Here is a 20,897-nt window from a genome sequence, read left to right on the forward strand (position 1 = left end):
CACCTCCTTCGTTACCGGGTGTAAGTCATTGATTGTCCACACGATGTCAGTGTCCTTTCTCTTAGTGGTCTGTTCCCTTGCACTCGCTCTGTGAGAGTAGACTTCTGAGGAGGCTAATCAGCCGCATTGATGCTTCCAGCTTGGGTAGGAGGGCCGTGTAGGCAACTGGTGATTTGAAGAGAATAACTGGCTGGTTCTTCTTGAATTCCCCTTCTTAGATACAGTAATCAACCATAACCTTTATTGTTAAGAGGTTTCTTTGTCCTCTTCTGTCACATGGGATGACGCTGGGGAGTCAAACATTTCATAAAGAACGGACATGGAACGAGACAGAAACAGCATCAGCAAACTAATAATACAGACAAAAAACAATTAATGCAGGGAACAGGGAACAGAGCTGGGGAACTGACAAATATAGGGGAGATAATAACAGGTGATGAGTGAGTCCAATATCGCTGATGCGCGTGACAAAGGAAGGCAGGTGTGCGTAATGGATGATAGGAGTGCGTGATGCAGGGCAACCTGGCGCCCTCAAGCGCCGGGGGGGGCGGGAGCAGCTGTGACAGTAAATGGGACATGGGAAACATGGGAGCTGGGCAAGCCGGTTGAGGCGTGGAAGCCCAACGGACCGGCAGGAGCGTGAGAGCCTGGCGAGCCGGCTGAGGCATGGAAGCCCGACGATCCGGCTGAGGCAAGACGGCTGTTGATCCCGCTACAGATTGCGAGCCCGAAGATCCGATGTAGTGTGATGTGGGATGGGAAGCTGCCGAGCCAACTGAGGCAAGGAAACCTCTCGAGCCAGCCAGGGCGTGAAAGCCCAACGGGCTGGCTTAGGCACCCCCGCTTCCATATGCGGCGGTATCCACCCCGATGTCACCAACAAACAAAAAAACAACTCCTGGACAGGCTGGGCGAACAAGAACTGACGATCCGGCTGATGCCCGGCATGGGATGGGCGCCATCCGAGCCAACCGGGGCAAGGAAACCTCTCGAGCCAGCTACATTTACATTTAAGTCATTTAGCAGACGCTCTTATCCAGAGCGACTTACAAATTGGTGCATTCACCTTATAATATCCAGTGGAACAACCACTTTACAATAGTGCATCTAAATATTTTAAGGGGGGGTTAGAAGGATTTCTTTATCCTATCCCAGGTATTCCTTAAAGAGGTGGGGTTTCAGGTGTCTCCGGAAGGTGGTGATTGACTCCGCTGTCCTGGCGTCATGAGGGAGCTTGTTCCACCATTGGGGTGCCAGAGCAGGGAACAGTTTTGACTGGGCTGAGCGGGAACTGTGCTTCCTCAGAGGTAGGGGGGCGAGCAGGCCAGAGGTGGATGAACGCAGTGCCCTTGTTTGGGTGTAGGGCCTGATCAGAGCCTGAAGGTACGGAGGTGCCGTTCCCCTCACAGCTCCGTAGGCAAGCACCATGGTCTTGTAGCGGATGCGAGCTTCGACTGGAAGCCAGTGGAGAGAGCGGAGGAGCGGGGTGACGTGAGAGAACTTGGGAAGGTTGAACACCAGACGGGCTGCGGCGTTCTGGATGAGTTGTAGGGGTTTAATGGCACAGGCAGGGAGCCCAGCCAACAACAAGTTGCAGTAATCCAGACGGGAGATGACAAGTGCCTGGATTAGGACCTGCGCCGCTTCCTGTGTGAGGCAGGGTCGTACTCTGCGAATGTTGTAGAGCATGAACCTACAGGATCGGGTCACCGCCTTGATGTTAGTGGAGAACGACAGGGTGTTGTCCAGGGTCACGCCGAGGCTCTTAGCACTAGGGCGTGGAAGCCCGACGAGCTGGCTAGGTAACCCCGGTTCCATCGGTGGCGACCCAGAGCCGATGCCTCCATACTAACCGGAACACCAGTACTCCCCAATGCTTCGTATGTTGGCTTCTGCATTCTGTCACATGAAATGACGCTGGAGAGACGAAGCAAGTATGGGGAGTCAAACAAACCTGTTAGGGACAGACGTTCTGCTAGCGGAACGCCTCACCAATATCCAATGGTGTAGAGTGGCGCGAATTACAAATACCTCAAAAATGCAAAAACTTCTATTTTTCAAACATATGACTATTTTACACCATTTTAAAGACAATACTCTCCTTTATCTAACCACATTGTCCGATTTCAAAAAGGCTTTACAACGAAAGCAAAACATTAGATTATGTCAGCAGAGTACCCAGCCAGAAATAATCAGACACCCATTTTTCAAGCTAGCATATATGTCACAAAAACCAAAACCACAGCTAAATGCAGCACTAACCTTTGATGATCTTCATCAGATGACACTCCTAGGACATTATGTTATACAATACATGCATGTTTTGTTCAATCAAGTTCATATTTATATCAAAAACCAGCTTTTTACATTAGCATGTTTTGTTCAGAACTAGCATACTGTCGTGACATTGTATTAGTTAATGTGACGACTGTTGCTCATCGAATGATTAACGGTTTATAATTGCGTGATTAAATGAATTAAGCAATGAATCAAGCAATTATTAACTCATTAACCTGGGGCATCATGGGAACATTATTTTGACTGAGTTTCTATTTCCCAAATTAACTCAAAGGATATCAGAATATCGATTTTACAACAGTCGCTAAATTAATCAACCTCTTGTCTCATGTCTGAATGTCGCATAATCCGGGAATCTGCACGAACCCGGGCTACACCAATAAGTTTACCACACCAATCTTAGTTGATTATTTATTTACTAGCAAGCTAAAATGATGATAAAAATACACATACACAAAACACAGTCTAGCTATTGATTAGGACTTAGTCTAACGGGCCAACACACTATGGCACGTGTTACCCAAAATGGGGATTTGAAAGAGAGAGAAACCAAGAAAGTACACGAGAGAAATATACATTTGGGTTCATTTGTCAGCTATGCTTATTTAAACCTAGCCTTGCCCCGAACTGCTGCTCTTATGGGTCAGAATATAATGATGTAATTACGTGTTGGAGGTCTCAGGTGGGAAGCTCCGCGTGGGTCGTTTAGGCTTCTCAATGACGCACTTCTCCGGCGCAACTCTCTGGTTGTCCTCACGATGTCAGTGTCCTTCTTGGCTTAGTGGTCTGATCCCTCGCCCTTGATCTGAAAGGGGTCTTCTGAGGACAGACAGCTCTGTAGCTCAGAGCTCACAGCTTCGGACTCGAACGGTGTAGATACCACGATTCAATGGAGAGTGGAGGCTGGGTGGTTCGGCTTGAATTCACCCGCTTAGACACAGCTACTCGTCCGTAGCTCGTGTAGAAAAAGATTTCTTTGTCTTCAACCTTGTGTTTCGTTTTGGGGTTCGTTGACTTTGTTAGACCTTCGCTGCAGCTTGGGGTCAATTAGTCTGATATGTTAATTCTTCACTCTCCTGTCTTATACCCTCGGGTCAGAAGTGGGCGTAACAGCCTTTAGGGCAATTCTCTGGGCGGACCAAGTTAAGGGGCAAGGCCTAGATTTGACTAAAATCCTATTTTAGACACTACCTTCACATCTCATCTTTACCAAAACATTCTCTTTGATTTGGATATTTTCCACACAACATACAATGTTTAAACATCAGGCATATACTGGGAAAACTCTTAAAGGTACAATGTTTTCATAATAACGTCATCTCTTAACCTTTAATAACAATACAAAAGTTACATACATTTTCATATTCCACCTCTCGTCATGACCACCATTGTGACTGACGGAAACCATTGTTCCAAAGTCCCTTTATTGCATGTTTAATATTCTGAGGCCAGTTCTCCATTGTGAGGACAAAGGAATTTCTCTGTGGCCTAAGGTTTATTATGGGCGTGAGGGGTCATAAAACCCCCACATCTTCAGACCCCTAGATCTCTCCTCATCTGTTGGGGGTTTGGGAGATAATCTGTAGGGTGGTGGTCTCCTGTACCCTGACCTGATCAGGACAGTCATGACAATACCCACCGAAAACTTCTGGTGAATTTACTAAATTACTCACGATAAGCGTTGACAAAAAACATAACAATGATTTTAATAATTATAGATACAGAACTCCTTTATGCAATCGCGGTGTCCGATTTTAAAATAACTTTTCGGTGAAAGCACGTTTTGCAATATTCTGAGTAGATAGCCCGGCCATCATGGCTAGCTATTTTGACACCCACCAAGTTTGGCACTCACCAAACTCAGATTTACTATAAAAAAAATTGGATTACCCTTGCTGTTCTTCGTCAGAATGCACTCCCAGGACTTCTACTTCAAAATAATCCAGAGTTATATCCAAATAGCTCCGTTTTGTTCGTGCGTTGAGGTCACTATCCGAAGGGTGATGCGCCGGCGTGTTTCGTGACAAAGAAATTCAAAATATTCCATTACCGTACTTCGAAGCATGTCAAACGCTGTTTAAAATCAATTTTTATGCAATTTTTCGCGTAAAATAGCGATAATATTCCAACCGGGAGACGTTGTATTCATTCAAACACTGAAAGAAGAAAATGGAGTCATCACATGCACGCGCGCACCAGTGTCATTGTTCTCAGAAGTACCACTCACCAAAACCCCTACTGTTTTTCGCCCAGAGACTGCAGAGTTATCATTCCACATTCTGGCGCCTTCCTAGAGCCAATGAAAGCCTTAGAAAATGTCACGTTACAGCAGAAATCCTGTATTTTCGATAAAGAGGCTACAGAAGGCCAAGAAATGGTCAGACAGGGCACTTCCCATATTGAATCTTCTCAGGTTTTGGCCTGCCATATGAGTTCTGTTATACTCACAGACACCATTCAAACAGTTTTAGAAACCTTAGGGTGTTTTCTTTCCAAATCTACTAATTATATGCATATTCTAGTTTCTGGGCAGGAGTAATAACCAGATTAAATCAGGTACGTTTTTTTTATCCGGCCGTGAAAATACTGCCCCCTATCCCAAACAGGTTAATAAAGAACGGACATGGAACGAGACAGAAACAGCGTCAGCAAACTAATAATACAGACAAAAAAACTATTAATGTAGAAGCGGGGAACAGAGCTGGTGGAACTGACAAATATAGGGGAGGTAATAACAGGTGATGAGTGAGTCCAGGTGAGTCCAATATTGCTGATACGCGTGACGAGGGAAGGCAGGTGTGCGTAATGGATGATAGGAGTGCATGATGCAGGGCAGCCTGGCGCCCTCAAGCGCTGGGGGGGGGGGGGGGAGAGCGGGAGCAGACGTGACATTTTCCTCATGTTTTGTTTGTGGGGTTGTGACTATCTTAGATCGCTCTGCAGTTGTGGTCCGTTTTAGTCTGATATGTAAATTCTTACTCACTAGTTTTATACCCCCGGGTCAAAAAGGGGCGTTTCCGTCTTTATGGCAAGTTCTCTCGGGCGTATCTAGTTACGAGGCAAGGTATCAGGATTTTACTCTGATCTAGTTTAGACGACTAAATTCACACTTCATCTTTACAAAAACATCCTCTTTGATCTGGATATTTTCTACACAACGCACAGTATGTAAACATCATATATACATTTATTGAAAACTCAAGTTACAATGTTTTTGTTGTAACGTCGTAATTTAACAATATTACAAAAACAACATACATTTTCATATTCCATCTATCCACCATTTTGGCTGATGAAATATTATGCCCCAAAGTCCATTTATTTCATGTTACCATTCTGAGGTAGATTCTCCATAGGCCCACCATACATTCCAATCTTCCACACTGAGAGGACAAAGGATTCGTTTGCTGCTTTAAGATTTACAATGGGTGTGAGGTGTCATAAAACCTCCCCCATCAATCCCTCTATACCTCTCCCCCTCGGAGGCAGGAGTGGCTTCGGGACAAGTCTCTGAATGTCCTTGAGTGGCCCAGCCAGAACCCGGACTTGAACCCGATCGAACATCTCTGGAGAGACCTGAAAATAGCTGTGCAGCGACTATTTCCAACCTGATAGAGTTTGAGAGGATCTGCAGAGACGAATGGGAGAAACTCTCCAAATACAGGTGTGCCAAGTTTGTAGCATCATACCCAAGAATGCTCAAGTCTGTAATCACTGCCAAAGCTGCTTCAACAAAGTACTGAGTAAAGGGTCTGAATTTGATATTTCCTTTTTTTTTTTCATAAATTTGCCAAAATGTCTAAAAACCAGTTTTTGCTTTGTCATTATGGGGTATTGTGTGTAGATTGATGAGGACATATTTTTTTCTTCGAATCTGTCTGTAACGTGACAAAATGTGAAAAAGTCAAGGGGTCTGAATACTTTCCGAATGCACTGTATGTACGGTATGCAACTACATTTTTACCACTATATTACAGATTTATATTTTGGGCTGGTTGCCTGGACACTTAACCTAGTCCTAGACTCAAAAGCTAAACATTTTCAACATACAATCTCTTAGTACAGGACTAGGCTTAATCTATGTCTGTAAACAGGACCCTATGTATTACTATATTCAAGGTGGCCTACTTGATGCCATCAATGCAATTGTGTTTCCATGAATGTTTACAATTGATAAGATTAACTTGTGTAATGTGGCGAGAAAGTAGCTTATTTACAAGCTTCAAAATGATGAAATGGCTGGGGTGTAGTATGAAGTGTAGTCACGCTAATGGGATTCTAAAATGAAAAGTTGCATATCACGGGGGCTGTTCGATGCTAATACAGAACGCCACAGGATGTTTTGGTGCTGGTTAAGGGCAGTCAGGTCTGGGGAGAACCAAGGGCTATATCTGTTCCTGGTTCTAAATTTCTTGAATGGGGCATGCATATTTAAGATGGTGAGGAAGGCATTTAAAAAAAATAACCAGGCATCCTCTACTGACGGGATGAGGTCAATATCCTTCCAGGATACCAGGGCCAGGTCGATTAGAAAGGCTTGCTCGCTGAAATGTTTCAGGGAGCGTTTGACAGTGATGAGTGGAGGTCGTTTGACCGCTGACCCATTACGGATGCAGGCAATGAGGCAGTGATCACTGAGATCTTGGTTGAAAACAGCAGAGGTGTATTTAGAGGGCAAGTTTGTTAGGATGATATCTATGGGGGTGCCAGTGTTTACGGCTTTGGGGTGGTACCTGGTGGGTTCATTAATCATTTGTGTGAGATTGAGGGCATCAAGCTTGGATTGTAGGATGGCTGGGGTGTTAAGCATTTCCCAGTTTAGGTCACCTAGTAGCACGAGCTCTGAAAATAGATGGGGGGCAATCAGTTCACATATGGTGTCCAGAGCACAGCTGGGGGCCGAGGGTGGTCTATAGCAGGCGGCAACGGTTAGAGACTTGTTTTTAGAGAGATGGATTTTTAAAAGTAGAAGTTCAAATTGTTTGGGTACAGACCTGGATAGCAGGACAGAAGTCTGCAGGCTATCTCTGCAGTAGATTGCAACACCGCCCCCTTTGGCCATTCTATCTTGTCTGGAAACGTTGTAGTTAGGGATGAAGATTTCAGAGTTTTTGGTGGACTTCCTAAGCCAGGATTCAGGTATGATGGTGTGGCCTTGGCCTGGTTAAAAAAAGATTAAATGAATAAAAATAAAATAAATTGGCTTGCCAGGGTAGGTCAAAAAACAGTTACAACGAGTGCAGTGTTGCAGCAGCTATACTGAAGAGTATTAATTGGATGTATCCCAAATAGCACCATATTCCCTATTTAATTCACTACTTTTGAGTGCACTATACAGGGAATGGGCTGCTATTTGTGACACATAACTTCACCCTGGGGGAAACTTCACCTGGAGTGAGATAATAATAGTGTTGGAGAGAGAGACTTGTGTTAGTGAAAGAGGCAGGAGAGAAAATGCTAGGTATTGGGAGGATGGAAAAAGAACAGTAGAGAAAGTGTACACGGTTTGTAGAGTGCAGTTGAAATGGGGGATGGGGGCATGCTGGATGTGGGAGAGAAGAAAGGAGCAGAAGAAAGTTGATGAGAGGGATCGAGAGAGAAAGAAAGAGGAATGGGAGGAGACAGGAGAGAGGAGAAATAAAAATACCCGGGATGTAAATGAAAAACAGATCAGAGCAGGGGAGTCTTTCTCACTCTGACACGAGCCACAGAAAAACATCACCCTCTTTCTCCTCACATCCATTGTGTCTCTCTCTATTCTCTCCCTTTATTGCCTGAGTAAGGAGATGCAACGGGTCTCGCAGTTCATCAGAAAGTTTATTTTTATTACAGAACCCCTCCCTGCCTTCCTATGAATTCCGTGAAGAAATATAGCAAGAAATGAATTTATCTCGGCTAATTTGGCCAATATTTTCTTTATGTTAAAAGGGGTGCTGCACTAAAAAAGCAGTCATGGGTCGTGGGTGAACAAGGAGTACAGGAGGGGACTAAGTACACACCCCTGAGGGGCCCCAGTGTTGAGGATCAGCGTGGCAGACGTGTTGTTGCCTACCCTTACCACCTGGGGGGCGAGGGAGGTGTTTAGTCCCAAGGTCCTTAGCTTAGTGATGAGCATTCAACACTATGGTGTTGAATGCTGAGCTGTAGTCAACGAACAGCATTCTGACATTGTAAAGGGTGCATAACTGGTGGCAGGGAAGTCAGACGCAGGAGAGCAGAACTTGGTAATAGCCGGAGCAGTTTAATAGTAAAACCTGCGGCATACGAAATACAAAATATGGGCACAATAACCCGACGCGCACCAGTCAAACAAATGTGCACAAGCACTTACAAATAAACAATTCCACACAAAGACATTGGGGGAACAGAGGGTTAAGTACACAACACATAATGAGGGAAATGAAAACCAGGTGTGTGGGAAAACAAGACAAAACACATGGAAAATGAAAAATGGATCGGCGATGGCTAGAAGACCGGCGACGTCGACCGGCCGAACAAGGAGAAGCATCGACTTCGGCAGAAGTCGTGACACACATAGGTGTTCCTTTTGTCCAGGTGGTAAAGGGCAGTGTGGAGCACAATTGAGATTGCATCATCTGTGGATCTGTTGGGGCGGTATGCAAATTGGAGTGGGTCTAGGGTATCCGGGAGGATGCTGTTGATGTGAGCCATGACCAGCCTTTCAAAGCACAGGATGGGTTCTCTACTGCTCTGACGGTTGTGAAGAATCCTCCTGTTCTTTCCTTCTTCACCATGTTTTCTTTTATGCCATGAAATGCTACACTGTTAAAAAGTTCCTATAATTTTACAGTTCACTACACCTACTGGTTGCAGTGAAAGTACCGTAAACAACAACAAGTTACTGAATTTTTTGTATTTGTGACAACCATCAGTGGAAGTGTATCACCAGTTTAAGTCGTTGATGGTTATGTTGTCAAAGGTTGAGCACTTCTTTTAACACTGCCAGTTCTGCAATCTTTGTAAGGGCATGTGAAAATAAAGTGCTGCATTGTTTGGAGATTACTGTGCATTTCAATGTAACTTAATGACAGTTTGATGCCTGGAAGTTGCTGTGAGTAAGTTATTATAAAATTCACAGTGACTTAATAGCCAGTACAGTGGTTTGCGAAAGTATTCACCCCCGTTGGCATTTTTCCTATTTTGTTGCCTTACAACCTGGAATTAAAATGGATTTTTGGGGGGTTTGTATCATTTGATTTACACAACATGCCTACCACTTTGAAAATGCTAAATATTTTTTACTGTGAAACAAACAAGAAATAAGACAAAACAAACAAAACAGAAAACTTGAGCGTGCATAACTATTCACCCCCCCAAAGTCAATACTTTGTAGAGCCACCTTTTGCAGATATTACAGCTGCAAGTCTCTTGGGGTATGTCTCTACAAGCTTGGCACATCTAGCCACTGGGATTTTTGCCCATTCTTCAAGGCAAAACTGCTCCAGCTCCTTCAAGTTGAATGGGTTCTGCTGTTGTACAGCAATCTTTAAGTCCTACCACAGATTCTGAATTGGATTGAGGTCTGGGCTTTGACTAGGCCATTTCAAGACATTTAAATGTTTCCCCTTAAACCACTCGAGTGTTACTTTAGCAGTATGTTTCGGGTCATTGTCCTGCTGGAAGGTGAACCTCCGTCCCAATCTCAAATCTCTGGAAGGCTGAAACAGGTTTCCCTCAAGAATTTCCCACTCCCTGCCAATGAAAAACATTCCCACAGCATGATGCTGCCACCATCATGGTGTCTCGGGGTGATGAGAGGTGTTGGGCTTGTACCATACATAGTGTTTCACTTGATGGCCAAAAAGCTCAATTTTATTCTCATCTGACCAGAGTACCTTCTTCCATATGTTTGGGGAGTCTCCCACATTCCTTTTGGTGAACACCAAACGTGTTTGCTTAATTTTTTCTTTAACCTCTTATGGCTCAAATCCCGTTAACGGGATCGATTTGACAACATCCGGTGAAATGGCAGAGCGCCAAATTCCCAAAAATATATAAAAAATATTTCACTTTCATACATTCACAAGTGCAATGCACCAAATTAAAGCTGAACTTCTTGTTAATCTAGCCACCGTGTCAGATTTCAACAAGGCTTTACGGCGAAAGCAAACCACACTATTATCTGAGGACAGCACCCCATCAAACAAACACAGACAATCATATTTCATCCCTCCAGGCGCGACACAAAACTCAGAAATAACGATATAATTCATGACTTACCTTTCACGAGCTTCTTCTGTTGGCACTCCAATATGTCCCATAAACATCACAAATGGTCCTTTTGTTCGATTCATTCCGTCGTTATATATCCAAAATGTCAATTTATTTGGCGCGTTTGATCCAGAAAAACACCGTTCCAACTCGCGCAACATGACTACAAAATATCTCATAAGTTACATGTAATCTTTGTCCAAATATTTCAAACAACTTTAGGTATTTTTTACGTAAATAATTGATAAAATTTAATACTGGATAAACTGCGTTCAATACCGGAGGAAAACAAAGTGGAGCGTGCTTCAGGTCACGCGTCTCTATCAAACAGTACACTTCACTCTACCCTCGTTCTTAACAGGGCTACTTCTTCATTACACAAAGGAAAAACCTCAACCAATTTTTAAAGACTGTTGACATCCAGTGGAAGCGATAGGAAACTGCAAGCAACTGCCTTGGAATAATAGATTCTCAATGAAATCCCATTGAAAAGAGTGTGACCTCAATTTTTTTTTTTCCTGGATGGTTTGTCCTCGGGGTTTCGCCTGCCAAATAAGTTCTATTATACACAGACATCATTCAAACAGTTTTATGAACTTGAGTGTTTTCTATCCAAACCTACCAATTATATGCATATCCTAGCCTGTTAGGGCTAGGGGGCAGTATTGACACGGCTGGATAAAAAACATACCCGATTTAATCTGGTTACCACTCCTACCCAGTAACTAGAATATGCATATACTTATTACATATGGATAGAAAACACCCTAAATTTTCTAAAACTGTTTGAATGGTGTCTGTGAGTATAACAGAACTCAAATGGCAGGTCAAAACCTGAGAGATTCCTTTACAGGAAGTGGCCTGTCTGACCATTTCTTGAACTTCTTTTCCATCTCTATCATTTACTAAGGATCTCTGCTCTAACGTGACACTTCCCACGTCGTCCATAGGCGCTCAGAGCCCGGGAAAAAACAGAATGTCGTCATTCCAGCCCCAGGCTGAAACACATTATCGCCTTTCTCAAGTGGCCGATCAAGAGACACTAGCTTATGCGCGTGACCCCGACCGCCCCCGCCTTTGTGATTTTTTTCCTCTGTTTGCCGAAAAGGAGATTCCCGGTCGGAATATTATCGCTTTTCTACGAGAAAAATGGCGTAAAAATTGATTTTAAACAGCGGTTGACATGCTTCGAAGTACGGTAATGGAATATTTAGAATTTTATTGTCACGAATTGCGCCATGCGCGCGACACTTCTTTACCATTTCGGATAGTGTCTGGAACGCACGAACAAAACGCCGCTATTCGGATATAACGATGGATTATTTTGGACCAAACCAACATTTGTTATTGAAGTAGACGTCCTGGGAGTGCATTCTGACGAAGACAACAAAAGGTAATCAAACTTTTATAATAGTAAATATGATTATGGTGAGTGCTAAACTTGCCGGGTGTCTAAATAGCGAGCCCGTGATGCCTGGGCTATGTACTTAGAATATTGCAAAATGTGCTTTCACCAAAAAGCTATTTTAAAATCGGACATATCGAGTGCATAGAGGAGTAATGTATCTATAATTCTTAAAATAATTGTTATGCTTTTTGTGAACGTTTATCGTGAGTAATTTTGTAAAATGTTAGCGAATTCCCCGGAAGTTTGCGGGGGGTATGCTAGTTCTGAACGTCACATGCTAATGTAAAAAGCTGGTTTTTGATATAAATATGAACTTGATTGAACAAAACATGCATGTATTGTATAACATAATGTCCTAGGGTTGTCATCTGATGAAGATCATCAAAGGTGAGTGCTGCATTTAGCTGTCTTCTGGGTTTTGTGACATTATATGCTGGCTTGAAAAATGGGTGTCTGATTATTTCTGGCTTGGTACTCTGCTGACGTAATCTAATGTTTTGCTTTCGTTGTAAAGCCTTTTTGAAATCGGACAGTGTGGTTAGATTAACGAGAGTCTTGTCTTTAAATAGCTGTAAAATAGTCATATGTTTGAGAAATTGAAGTAATAGGATTTTTAAGATTTTGAAAATCGCGCCACAGGCTGCAAGTCGCTGTTACGTAGGTGGGACGCCAGCGTCCCACCTTGCCCATAGAGGCTAGCTTCTGGGCCTGAGTAGCAAGCAGTTTACTTTGGGCACACTTTTCATCCGAACGTGAAAATAGCGCCCCCAAGCAATAAGAAGATAAGCAATGACTTTTTTCTGGCCACTCTTCTGTAATGCCCAGCTCTGTGGAGTGTACGGTTTAAAGTGGTCCTATGGACAGGTACTCCAATCTCCGCTGTGGAGCTTTGCAGCTCCTTCAGGGTTATATTTTGTCTCTTTGATTAATGCCCTCCTTGCCTGGTCCGTGAGTTTTGTTGGGCGGCCCTCTCTTGGCAGGTTTGTTGTGGTGCCATATTCTTTCCGTTTATTAATAATGGATTTAATGGTGCTCCATGGGATGTTCAAAGTTTCTGATCTTTTTTTATAACCCAACCCTGATCTGTACTTCTCCACAACTTTGTCCCTGACATGTTTGGAGAGCTCCTTGGTCTTCATGATGCCGCTTGCTTAGTGGTGTTGGAGACTCTGAGGCCTTTCAGAACAGGTGTATATACACTGAGATCATGTGACAGATGATGTGACACTTAGATTGCACACAGGTGGACTTTATTTAACGAATTATGTGCCTTCTGAAGGTAATTGGTTGCACCAGATCTTATTTAGGGGCTTCATAGCAAAGGGGTGAATACATATGCACCCACCACTTTTTTTGTTGTAATTTTTTAAATCAAGTCTTTTTTTTTCATTTCACTTCACCAATTTGGACTATTTTGTGTATATCCAAATAAAAATCCATTTAAATTACATGTTGTAATGCCAACAAAAAAAAAAGGAACAACGCCAAGGGGGATGAATACTTTTGCAAGGCACTGTATACTTATAAAACTGCAGAATTTCACTAACCGCTCTCCCAAGACCATAGCCTCAGGAAACATTTCAAAGAGAGAGAAAATGACTACCCCCATTCTCCTGGAAGAGAAAGTGTCATTTTCTCAGTGTACCCATAACCCCTTTCCGGTACTCTAATCATTGCAACCTGTTGCATTAATTTAGGAAAAATATAAACCTGTTGTTTAACAAATCTAGAACCTTCAAAAAGTTGGTGCTTTCTTATCAGCGTAATATTCAATATTTATTTCAATCTGCTTTAATTACTGGACACTGTTCCACGTAATGGAAACAGATCATACTTTTAGAATATTTGAACTTCCTGCTCAAATTCACTAATGTTACCTAAACTATAAAACCGAGCAACAGTAATCAGAGTCCCTTACATCCCGCTCGAGGTCAACCGCAGCTAATCTATTTTTCAACCTCAAGGCTCAATCATTAAACCTTGTTTTGAAACCTCAGCTTCTTGAAATTACTAAAATATTTTATCATTAGAGTGCTATCCAAAAAACCCACAAATAACATATTACCATTCACATACTGTCAACACTCATGAAGTTTACATCAAACCTCCCTATCAATGTCTTCGCCACTGTCCCCCATCGTAAGGTTTAGAAAATAAAAGAAACCAAACTATTATTTTCTCCTTACTAGAAGGCAATGTTTACATTGTAGTTTACCCTAACAATATTACTCTATATTTGTAATACCAACCTCTGCTTCACACCTATTAAACGTCTATTATTTTAAGATGAATTGTATGTGTGTATAATTGATTACTAGAGATTTGATGAAGTAATAATTGGAATGATATTCATATACTAACTTGTGCACCCAGGCGTATGTCAGGGTTTGGAAAAAGAAATGCATACGTTTTTTTTATGAGTTGGTCCCTTTTATGTATTTTATATAAAATACATCAGTCAATTCCCTAGGGAAAAGACACATTTCAGTGGGCACAATACTACAGCCTCTTACTACCCGCAACTTCGATTATAGCCTAGTTTTATCATGCAATAATTAATACCCATGTTTAGTTATCAATTATGATCATGGTGCCAGCTCTATCTATCGCAATTGCCTCTGTTATTATTGGAATTCATTAAATTAGGTAACTGTCCCTTCTGATCAGGCTACAGGTAATAATACAGACACTTGCTGTTGTTGACAAGCATGTATACAATTCATATCCATAGTTGAATTACAATCAGAAATCCAGCTTTTAGTCAATACCATAGACCCAATGCTATTGAAATGACAAAGAAATTCCGCAACACATCCGGCACATAATAACAACACAATTCCCAGAAAATAGCCTTAAAGTTCCTCTAAGTGCTTCTCCACAGAGATTTTTGCATGAACAAAAGGGATTTATTCACAATCATAGCAGTCAAACAAATTAAATCGAAATCCATTGACGTAAAACCAGATATAGCGCCTTGTAATAAAAGCAAATTAACATTTCTCATGTGACATATTTAAATTACTTTACTACATCACATTCGCTCCGCAATGATAATTCGTTTGATGAGAAACCCTAAGTTAGGCTTTGTACTACATTATAATTTCAGTTCGATATTCCACATTAATTCGCTCTAACTGTATGGGAAAAAAAGGTTTATTTGAGAAATATAGCAACTCCTCTCATATTGCAAGGAGAGAAAAACAAATAGTTAGGCCTTATGGGCATTTTTATTTTAAATGTAGTACCCGGACGGAGAAAACCCCATAAGTGTTTTATAGTTACATCGTTAGGGTCAATTTCCCATATTTTAACCAAAAGTGGATGGACGCCAATCTTTTTCTGAGACTAATGCCCAGACCTTGTTGACAGTTTAATAATGTTTAAACCTCACCTTCATCAAACTATCCATAAAAGGGACCAACTCAGAAAAAATGTATGTATTTTTTTCCCAAACCCTGACATACGTCTACGTCTGGGTGCACAAGTTAGGATATTAATATTATTACAATTATTACTTCATCAAATCTCCAGCAATCAATTATACACACATAAAAATATGATGAATTGTATATTTTCACAGAATCCACATAGAAATTCTTAGGTACTCACATCAACCAATCCATTGGCTTAGCAAACATTCTCCCAGTGGAAAAAAACCTGACATTTCCTGGACACTGCCCTGCCCGGTCATGGTGGGATCCTCAATGGTTCTCTAGCCTCCCGGAAAACACACCAAAGTCAAGCCTTCCAGAAACTATAGACTTGCTGCTACTAAAATAACATCCTGCTCTCAATACCACCTCGAAATATTCTATGATGGGCAGTGATGGATGGAACCCCGAGATAACTTTGTCAAAACTTATCATCCAAATTTCAATAATCTTATTATTTCTACCCTCACACACTCGTATCACATTCACAGAAAACACAAACAAAAGACACACGGGAATGAGACGGACGAGGAAAACCGGTTAGCGCTGTTTTTCTAACCCTGTCTATATGAACAGGGAAACCCATACCATTATCAAAATATTGCCTAATTAGTGATCCCAAAACAAAACACTCACAATAGTCTCTAACAATAGTAACCCAGGGCATACATATTTACCTAATTTGTCAAAACATTTAACCAAAACATTACACGTTATAATTTGAATTTTACCAAGCCCGATGCCCTCGCAAGGTGTCACCTGCACTTTAGTTCCTTGTTCAATACATTAACCTCACCAGTCTTACTGTGATCTGGACTTTTGGTAGCCCGCAACTGGCTAATTAACAAACATGTCCAAGGATATCTCACTTAAGAACACTCTTATCAACTCAACTCAAGTCCTGGATAGTCACCACAGCTGTGGCACTCTTGTCTTTTTTGGGATAGGGGGCAGCATTCGGAATTTTGGATCAAAAACGTGCCCAAAAGTAAACTGCCTGCTACTCAGGCCCAGATGCTAGGATATGCACATAATTGGTCGATTTGGATAGAAAACTCAAAAGTTTCCAAAACTGTTCAAATAATGTCTGTGAGAAAACAGAACTGAAATGGCAGTCGAAAACCTGATGAAAATCCATCCAGGAAGTGCTATTATTTTGAAATTTGTGTTTTTCCATTCAAAGGGATAGGACCCAGATTCCGTTCCCTATGGCTTCCACTAGCTGTGAACAGTCTTTAGACATTGTTTCAGGCCTTTATTCTGAACAATGAGTGAGAATGAGCAGTTTCAATGAGAGGCCAGTGGAAATTCCCCAACCTGTTTGGTGCGCAATCCTGAGAGCGCACCTTTCGTTGTTTATCTTTTATATTGATGACGCTATTGTCCGGTTGAAATATTATCGATTATTTAGGCTAAAAACAACCGGAGGATTGATTATAAACATCGTTTGACATGTTTTTACAAACTTTACGGATACTATTTGGAATTTCCGTCTGCCTCTTGTGACCGCATTTGAGCCATTGGATTACTGAACAAAACGTGCCAACAAAATGGAGGTTTTTGGATATAAAGATGGACTTTATCGAACAAAACAAAAATGTGTGTAACATGGAGTCTTGTGAGTGCAACCATACAAAGATCAAAGGTAAGTGATTAATTTTATTGCTATTTCTGACTTTCGTGACTAATCTACTTGGCTGCTAACTGTTTCTAATGTTTTGTGTGCTGAGCGCTGTTCTCAGATAATCTCATGGTTTGCTTTCGCCGTAAAGCCTTTTTGAAATCTGACATGGTGGCTGGATTAACAACAAGTTAAGCTTTATTTTGATGTATTGCACTTGTGATTTCATGAAAGTTAAATATTTATAGTAATTTAATTTGAATTTGGTGCTCTGCGTTTTCACCGGAAGCTGTCGAGGTGGGACACTAGCGTCTCACTGATCCATAAGAAGTTTTAACAGGGGATTTTATGTTTTTATTATTTTTATTTATAATTTCATCACTTATTGATAGATTGTCCAAGAGTACCTGTTACAAATACTCTTTTTGGCCCTGCAGTCTAGGGGGGATGGCAACGAGACCCGTAACATAAATCATGCAAATTATAATAGTGACGAGTAACAGGGAGAACAAAAATCACAGACAACTGAAATCTACCGTCAAACACTCAGGGTTTATTGTAAAACACATGGTAAAGGGGGTTTGAGAAAAGAGGCTGAGCTGGACCCAAGCAAAGAAACAATAATCCAAAACACCCCTAAGCTAGACTAGCCTACTTCAAGAACAGCTAGCTAACTAAACAAAAATACAGTGGGTGGTCTGCCCAGTTCTAACTAGGGTACTTAGACAAAGTATTCCTATGGGTAATGTATGCCCATGGGCGACTTGTCTTGGTACCCCCTTTTCCCACCAAACAAACAAACAGTCAAACAACAAAACAATACTCACAGGATAACCAGACAAATGTGACATGTAGTTGCAAAACAAAAGAGATCAATACAGAAATATATATATATATATATATACACATATATATATATATATATATATATATATATATATATATATATATATATATATATATATATATATATATATATATATATATATATATATATATTAGTGAGAGCTTGAGACACAGAGAGAGAGATTGAGAGAATGAACACAAAGATTGATCTGGGGAGAAAACAACTGACTGGGTTTTTAAACCAAGGAAAAGGGGATGTGATTAGTTGAGGGAAAAGGAACAGGTGTCTTCTGATTGTGGCTGATTGGTGAGTGATGATTGTCACCTGTGAGGAGGAGAAGGAGAGAAAAGAAATACACATACAGGATACACACACAGGATACCTTTATCCGTAACAGTACCTCTCTCAGTACTATGTTTGAGATCTGGTATCCACCCGTGCCCGCTACCTCTCAGATCATAGGCGTGTCCAGCTGCTCAATAATGAGTGTGGTTTTCCCTGAAACCCCAATTTCTGATTCCCTGTTTACCCAGATCATCAGGAGTGGTCAACAGGTGAAGTTGAAGAGATCCCCCCCCCTCGTCGCCAAAATTGTAGTGGAAATTCTAATCAATAATGATCAGAGACGAGGTCAATCACCAATCAGGATATTACTTTATTCAAAATGTATTAATAACATCGATTCATTATTGCAATAATGAAGCTGGTCGACGAACCACCCCTAGATGATTGGATGCAAGCCCAACGAGCGGATTTGAGCCACAGCATTTTATAGCAAAGTTCATCCTTCTGAATGTTCATGACAAACAACAGATGTATGGAATGGGTCACAAGGTTAGGATTTGTATGAAAGATACTAATAATTCACAGCAAACAGTATCTGCTCTAAAGACTGTTCTCATTGTGTAGAAACTAGGGTCTGGCCCCCTGGTACCTTCCAGTCAAACCGGAGCCATCTCCCTCACATGAATGGAATGTGGCCTAAGGCATCGTAAATCTACTGTCAGCATTAAGCCCTAGAGGCCCACTCTCAGTTCACCCAGACAAAATATAGTTCTAAGAACCCCCTATTCTGTTGCAAAAAACAACCATTTGATGCAATAACAGTATTATAACATAATCTTGTAATTTCAGCCACAACAACACACACACACACACACACCCTAACCTAAGACAGTACGTACACACACACACACACACACACACACACACACACACACACACACACACACACACACACACACCACACACACACACACACACACACACACACAGAGACCATTGACACTCCCAGTTCACATTTTTATCAGGAATGGCTAGTAGTAGGAGATAGTTTATTGTCCTGTAGAGGATGATAGGAAAGGGTTTAATGCAGCCAAACCATCGACAGTACGTACACACGCACACACACACCCACCCTAACGATCGACAGTACGCACGCTCGCACACACACCTTAATCATCGACATTACATACACATACACACACGCACACAAACACACAAACACTGAAAAAAACACACACACTATGTCACTAACTATCGACATGCCCAGCTCACATTGTTATCAGGAATGTCCCCTGATAGTAAGACAGAGTTAATTGCCCTGTAGAGGATGATAGGATAGTGGTTAATGAGGCTTTAATTGGTTTAATTGACATCAGTCATGGTGATAGTTGAGCAAAGATCACTGTATAGAGGTGGAGGGTTTTGTGGATTCTTGAGCGTATTATTTTACTCGAAAGAGCTTGGTTTCTTGTAAAAACTTGAAAGCATCCATCTGCTTTTTCACAAAGTGAAAGTAATGAAAGCACTAAACAAACTGGATGAAGTGCACAATGGCTACTATGGTAGGCGCTGGAGTGCCATTGGTTGTCATTACTCAAGAAGTAAGTCAATCCAAACTTGTGTCTAGTATCTCCATTTGTATATTTGTCTTGAAAACGGCCACTAGATCAAAATGTTGACTGCAATGTCCACCAGACGCTTTTGCCCCCAAATCTCCCAGATTACATTACGCGTGAAGCACTTCCAACGCAGAAACGTTGTACATCAAAGTTTTGCGTTGGATATAGTATAAATGTACTCTATACTATACTCTATGCCTAACTAACCAACTCATCTCCTCTCCAGGTGCGTTGGACAAAGACAGCAGGCAGCGCCTCTGACAAATTCCAGGAGACGTCCATCTACAACGAGACACTGATCATCGAGGGCATCCAGCGGGTGCAGGGCGGCCGCTACTACTGCAAGGCCGACAACGGGGTGGGGGTGGCTGCCATCAAGTCCATCCGGGTAGACGTGCAGTGTAAGTCGGCAGGGAACGCCGCGATCGATCCCTCCACGGCCCCCCTAAAACATTACCAAAATAAGTCCTTCCCAGAATTATGGGCAGGAATAGTGGTACATTTCAAAATGGGAATATGCTCTCCAGGAGTATCCATGGGGGATATTTAGATGGTAAAATGGGTGGAGGTTTTGACATGGAAGTTTGGTAGCTTTTGTTTGGGAAAACATCAAAGGGACTAGGGTGTTTGTAGGGTAAAAGTTAGTTGGGTATAAGTGAGGTGTATTTCTTGTCACTGTTTTAGCAATGGGAAAGAAGAACGGAATAAGATAAATATAGATAAAGAAACATGGATACTCTAGCAGAGGCATGGAGTGGAGGGATCTAAAGGAGAGAATGGGAGAGTTGGTCCAGGTGGCACGGGGCCCTTCTGTGAACAGGGCCTCGTGCTGCTGCCTGTCCCACTGTCCCACTTTCCCCCTGAATCAGGGGCCATGTCAGGGCCCTCAGCCAAGCTTGCTATAGTGCCTCTTACAGCATTGCATGGAGGTGATATGTCTAAAACCCTATAAAATGATACAGTGCTATAACCAGACCTGTCATTCACCCCAAACACAGCACAACACAGCACAGGACATGTTAGGAGCACATTATTTTTTAAACATTGTACATAATGTTTCACCCACTATCGCCTTGTCCATAATCCTACAGCAAAAAGCATCACAAATTCCATAGCATGTAAGCTGCTTTGACCAAGAAGCTAACCAGCTAATGGC

General features: G+C 41.9%; 1 protein-coding gene across 1 annotated transcript in view; it reads left to right on the forward strand.

The window, feature by feature from the left end:
• The window catches only part of LOC106610595 (MAM domain-containing glycosylphosphatidylinositol anchor protein 1), a 357,350-nt gene that overhangs the window by 82,131 nt on the left and 254,322 nt on the right, over positions 1-20,897 (forward strand). The window contains exon 3 of the mRNA XM_082956545.1: positions 19,968-20,142. Coding sequence (XP_082812671.1) covers positions 19,968-20,142 — 175 coding nt within the window. The remainder of the gene's footprint in view (positions 1-19,967; positions 20,143-20,897) is intronic.

The sequence above is a fragment of the Salmo salar genome, chromosome 09 (assembly GCF_965601325.2).
Source record: "Salmo salar chromosome 09, fSalSal1, whole genome shotgun sequence".
NCBI lineage: Eukaryota > Metazoa > Chordata > Actinopteri > Salmoniformes > Salmonidae > Salmo > Salmo salar.